The following is a 5,837-nucleotide window of genomic DNA, read 5'->3' on the forward strand; positions in this document are numbered from 1 at the left end:
ACTTGGGTGGAACCTCTTTTTAACTGTAGGGCAAGGCTGCTACCTAAACAAACCTAACCAAGGCCTCTTCAACCTCAATCTTTTAAATATTATCTACGGAGAGAAAATGTGGGTGAGGTGTGACTCTGTAGATTTGGGGGTCTCTTAGTTATCTCTCAAATAGAAAAGGGGAGCTCAGTTTTAGCCAGGCTGCAGTAGGTGCCGGCCTGTGAAAACCCAGGCAACCCCTTCCCCTGTGGAAATTCCTGAGCTGCCTGACTGTTAAATCTCTGAGGTCAGGGTTAGCAGCCCACCTCCTCAAAGGCCCCAGCGCTTCCCAGAATCTGGGACACACCGCCTGGCTTGGCACTCAGCTGAGCGAGGGGAACCCCCACCCCACACCAAGCCCGGCGCTGGCCCACTTCACTGTGCGCCCGGGGAAAGCCACTTTCTGCCCACCAGACCGCAAGTTTCAAGGCTTCGCTAGGATCAGAGTAAGAGAGGGGGAGGAGGAGGACAGAAGCATTTCGGTGCCTTCAGGCGTCTTGCCTCCGGTCTCCCTCGCAATCCCTTCCCGGGATCTCCTCCCCGCGGGGCGGCGGCGACTCTCTTGGTCTGGGCTTGGGTTTCCCCTGACCGTGTATAAGCGGCTCCTAGAGCACAGGGGCCACTCGGATCCATAGGGCTGTGGGACCGGGGACCAAAAAGGTCCTCCACGAGATGCAGGCTTGTCCTGTGCTAAGATTTTACCGAAGAAAAGTTTTTCAAGGGAGCCCCATCTCTAGTTTCTGAGTCCTCTCCAGCCCAGGAGACCGCGGGTAGAAGAAAAGAGACGTGATTTGTGAATTAGAATTTAGGGGCTGCCAGGCTCCACCCCTTTTCTTCCCCCCTCTCTGCTGGTTGGGGCGGAGGGGCGCCTATTCATTTCGTTTTATTTTAGTCACTCTGCCCCAGATCTTTCTTGAAGGCTGCTTCTCAGCTGCACGGACCCGGAGGGGCCCCCTGCCATTGGCAGAGGGCGGAGGAGTTAGAGGCATTAACCCCTCCCAGTCCCTTCCTAGAGGAGCCACCCAGCCTCGGCGGGGCGCTCAGAGACTTCGCTTTGCCACTGGTGCGGGCAGCCGCAGCCAAGGCTGGCCATTGGAGTGAACGGCTGCGGAGGGAGGGGACCCCAGCTCAGAGAACTTTGCGAGTGAGCTGGTCGCCGTCATTCGAGGACAGCCGCAAGATGCAGATCGCGCGGTATAGACCCAGAGCCCTGCGGACGCAGCTTCGTCCTGCTTGAGCGAGGTAGGGGGTTGTGAGCCTCTCCGTCTTCCGCGCTGAGTGCGGGGGAACTCAGGTGCCAAGAACTAAGCTTTGAAACCGAACGAAACAAAGAAAAACTTCGAAAAAGAAAGAAAAGTGCATTACCAGGTTACTATGGAACCCATCTTGATTGGCTTCTTCTTGGGGCACGGGGTTAATGAATTTCAGAAATGGATCAATCCCCAAATTGTAGAAACGACGGGCGTGGGTGGGTGAGGGGGCAGAGAAGAGCGGAGACGCCTATTTTTAGAAATGCTATAGACAAATTTATCAGGCATCACCGAATGACTTCCCCTGCCCGAGAGTGGTCTCTACGGTTAGGGTGGGGAAACCTGCAGTTTCGTGAACTTTTCTGTCATAATCAATGGTTATAGTTTTTTTTTTTTTAACTTCATTTTACAACGTTGATCCATTACCCGGGCAGTCTTTAAAGTACTCGTGCTGTGTCCTTTCTCTGGGGGAGTTCCTAGTTATATGAGAGGGGGCAATGTCGAGGGTGTGGGCCGAGGACAGGGATCGATAACACTGACTAAAACTGCCCCTGAAAATGCAGCAGTGTGTGTTTCTGGAAAGTTTCTAGCCTAAAGCTAGAAGAAAGTGGCATGCTCCGTTATTACTAGCACGGTAACTCCTCTGTGCGTGCGTGCGTTGGCTGAAGTCGAAAGAGGCAATCGGTACAAGTAGAAACCTCTGGGGTTTGCTGCAATCTTGTAGGAGGGGCTCTAGATGAATATCTTTAAACTTAATACGTTTACTTGTGTGTGTGTGGGGGGGGGACTTGGGTAGGGAGGAGGGAAGCAAAAAAAAAAATTAAGAAGAAAGACTAGGCAGTTGCTTGGCGGAGGCGCCAAGCTTTCCTGTTTACTGCAAGGCCCGGCGGCCCACACCTCGCTGCGCCCTCCGACCCGACCCTCAGCACACCTGCTCCGAGGGAGTTATTAATAGAGCCCAGAAAATGACTTACGTTGTCAAACGAACCTCCTGCAAATCTACTTTCTTGCATGGTAACTAGGAGGTGGGCTGATCTCTAGGAGCTGTGGTGTGTGTGTGTGTGTGTGTGTGTGTGTGTGGTGAAGGGTCAGGGGTGTACGTATCTACACTACACACAGAATTGGCAGCTGGGCCTCCTGTGAGAAGAGGCCCCTGGGTTGGTGGTGAAACAAGTGGCTGAGCTGGTGGCACTTAGAGAAATCTCAGGGTTGGAAGCCCAGGGGTGGCCATGCCGGGGGAACCCGTGAGGGTCTGAAAACTAGAACGGGGGCTCTTTCCCATTCCCATTTTGGTGGCTTTAGTGAGCTGAGAGGTCACCCTCTAGTCAGAGTTTTCATTCTGGGTAATTTGTTTGCTTTCTCCCTCTCTTTCTAACTTCATCTCTCTCTGTCTCTAGTTTATTTATTTTTGTTTTGTTACTAGAAATGATAATTTGAGTTAAAAAAAAAGTCCTCCCTGTGTTCTGGCCAAGTTTTCTTAAAACAAATCAACAACCAACTGGAGCAGGGCCTTGGCCAGAATGAATTATGCTAGTGTGCTTGGCCTTTTTCCTGATTCTCTTTTCTTTGTAACTCGTTTAAGGCTGCTGTTTCGGAGGCTCTCTCCAGCCACGGAAAAGCAACACACACACACACAAAACGTTGGATTGCTCACTGACCCGGCCCTGCGGTAACTGAAGGCCCGCTCAACCTCGCCCTCTAGCGTTCGTCTGGAGAAGTCCTACCCCGGGTTCTTGGGGACACACTGCGGCTATGGTGTCCACCAGCGTCCCTGTGGTTAAGGCCCTTCGTAGCTCAGTTTCCGACTATGGCAACTATGATATCATAGTCCGGCATTATAACTACACAGGCAAATTGAACATCGGGTTGGAGAAGGACCACGGCATTAAACTGACTTCAGTGGTCTTCATTCTCATCTGCTGCTTCATCATCCTAGAGAATATATTTGTCTTGCTAACTATCTGGAAAACCAAGAAGTTCCATCGGCCCATGTACTATTTCATCGGCAACCTGGCCCTCTCGGACCTGTTAGCAGGAGTGGCTTATGCAGCTAACCTGCTGTTATCTGGGGCCACCACCTACAAACTCACCCCCGCCCAGTGGTTTCTGCGGGAAGGGAGTATGTTTGTGGCTCTGTCCGCCTCGGTGTTCAGCCTCCTTGCCATCGCTATAGAGCGCTACATCACCATGCTGAAGATGAAACTGCACAATGGGAGCAACAGCTCGCGCTCGTTTCTGCTGATCAGCGCCTGCTGGGTCATCTCCCTGATTCTGGGGGGCCTGCCCATCATGGGCTGGAACTGCATCAACTCGCTGTCCAGCTGCTCCACCGTGCTCCCGCTCTACCACAAGCACTATATTCTCTTCTGCACCACCGTCTTCACCCTGCTCCTGCTGTCCATCGTCATTCTCTACTGCAGGATCTACTCCTTGGTCAGGACTCGAAGCCGCCGCCTGACCTTCCGAAAGAACATTTCCAAGGCCAGCCGGAGTTCTGAGAAGTCGCTGGCCTTACTGAAGACCGTGATCATTGTCCTGAGTGTCTTCATTGCCTGCTGGGCCCCTCTCTTCATCCTGCTGTTGCTGGATGTGGGCTGCAAGGCGAAGACCTGCAACATCCTGTACAAAGCAGAGTACTTCCTGGTGTTGGCTGTGCTGAACTCAGGTACTAATCCCATCATTTACACCCTGACCAACAAGGAGATGCGCAGGGCCTTCATCCGGATCGTATCCTGTTGCAAATGTCCCAACGGAGACTCCACTGGCAAATTCAAGCGGCCCATCATCCCAGGCATGGAATTCAGCCGCAGCAAATCAGACAACTCCTCCCACCCACAGAAGGACGATGGGGACAACCCAGAGACCATTATGTCTTCTGGAAACGTCAACTCTTCCTCTTAAAAATGGAAGCCGTTGATACTGGGGAATCACACTGACTTGGTCACTCACTACCCCAGAATTTTTTTTTTAAAAAAAATGTCTCTCATTTTCCACTGCTGTCAGGAAGGAGCTCCTGGGAGCTTGAGAGAGGGAGGGAAGGGAGAATGTGCAGCCTGGTGATGCCATGGTGTAGGGTAGGTCGTTCTTGTGAACAAAGCACTGGAAAGGGTGGAGATAAGGTCTGGCCTGCAATGGGTTTCCTGCCCTCCCCCACATACCCTGGAGCTTTGATTTTGCACTGAGCCAAAGGTCTAGCATTGTCAAGCTCCTGAAGGGCGCATCTGACCCCTTCTCAAAGACTAAAGTCCCATGAGAAAGTATCCCTGGTGTTTTGAGATGTGATCTTTCACTGTTAACGGTAAAGTAGTGGGGATGTGCCCATTAGCTTGGTAGGGGGTGCGTACCTCGCACTCTCCCTCCCCCTCCCCTCTCTCCTTCCTGCCCTTCCCCATATTCTTTTACTTTATATCTTAACTGTCTGATGTTATTCATCAGTAGGAGGTTGTACAGGGCTCTTTCTTGATTGTCTGAAAGTGGACGGCTATGCACGGGAAAGGCTACCTGCTGAGGCCAAAGCTTCCATGTAAGGCGCGTTAAGTTGTTGGTTATTTGCTAGGCCAGGTTCAAAGTGAAAATGTGTTCCGTATTCCTCATGCATTCCTTATTCCTTATTCCCATTACAACCACAGTGAACATGTGTTTGTAATGGGAATAACGAAGTCTATTTTATTTGAATGGCATCCTCCCGGACCTGAGATGAAACAGGAGAAAACCCACAGGATGAAGTGAAGTGTGGCGGTGACTTTTGCAAACCAAGAGTGATTTCTTCTTGTCCTTCTCTAACAAATACGATGTCTTTGGCACTTTTATTGATTATTTCAGAGTGTTGTGTGAGCCATTTCAAACAATGGGGGGTTATTTCATTTAAAATATGATTTACGATTTTTTGAATGTATTTGTTTCTTTGAGGTCATCTGTTGAGTTTCTTCCTAACCTGTGTTAACACCACTGAATGTGTAGTTCTTAAGAAAGTGCTACCCTCTTGTATCCGAAAAAGCATTACTTTAACTGACAGGGAGCACCAAGAGTTCTTCATTTGGGCTGTTAATAGATAGAGATGGTGAGGTGTAAATGTTGCAGAGAATAAAAATATATTACTGTCTCTTTAGCATGGTTTTCAGTGCAATTAAACCAAGAAATGTCTTTTTTAAAAAAAAATAGTATTTAATAGGTTTCTGACTTTTGTGGGTCATTTTGCACATAGCTTTATCAACTTTTAAACATTAATAAACTGATTTTTTTAAAGATTCTTTTGTGAAGAGAACTTTTTAGAAATCACTCATTGAGATGTCTGTCGATTATGTGGCCCTTTGGAATTAGAGTTAAGAGTAAATTTGCAGTACTCTTTAAAAGCTTTTGCCTTGATAAGCTAGGGTGTGGAAAAAAGTGGTTTGTTTTGAAACCACTTTAGCTTTTTCAGGAAGAGAAACTTCAATTAACTAGCATTAAAGACATGTAGAGAGAAAGAGAAAGCCTTCTAAAGACCACAGCAAATAAATGTAACTCTTTGGAGGTAAAAAGAAAAAAAAAAACCAAAACGAAGTGTGATAGTTCCACCCT

The 5,837-nt window shown here is 49.0% G+C and overlaps 1 protein-coding gene across 3 annotated transcripts; it reads left to right on the forward strand.

Annotated features, from left to right (window-relative positions):
- Positions 1–941: 941 nt before the first annotated feature.
- S1pr1 (sphingosine-1-phosphate receptor 1) lies at positions 942–5,522 on the forward strand. Of its 3 annotated transcripts, none has more exons than XM_041657891.1 (2): positions 942–1,269; positions 2,860–5,522. In XM_041657891.1, the coding sequence occupies exon 2, from the start codon at positions 3,030–3,032 to the stop codon at positions 4,176–4,178; it is 1,149 nt and encodes a 382-aa protein (XP_041513825.1). In that variant the 5' UTR covers positions 942–1,269; positions 2,860–3,029; the 3' UTR covers positions 4,179–5,522. The 3 variants fall into 3 exon arrangements, with proteins under 3 accessions (XP_041513825.1, XP_041513826.1, XP_041513827.1); XM_041657892.1 differs by having other exon boundaries at positions 1,265–1,395; XM_041657893.1 differs by lacking the exon at positions 942–1,269 and adding an exon at positions 2,174–2,291.
- Positions 5,523–5,837: the final 315 nt, after the last annotated feature.

This window comes from Microtus oregoni, unplaced genomic scaffold (assembly GCF_018167655.1).
Source record: "Microtus oregoni isolate MIOR12 unplaced genomic scaffold, Mior012 000000F_ref0000247, whole genome shotgun sequence".
Lineage (NCBI taxonomy): Eukaryota > Metazoa > Chordata > Mammalia > Rodentia > Cricetidae > Microtus > Microtus oregoni.

Excerpts from the sequence above, each read along its gene's own strand:
- S1pr1 (XM_041657891.1), top strand. The coding sequence starts at position 3,030 with ATGGTGTCCACCAGCGTCCCTGTGGTTAAGGCCCTTCGTAGCTCAGTT.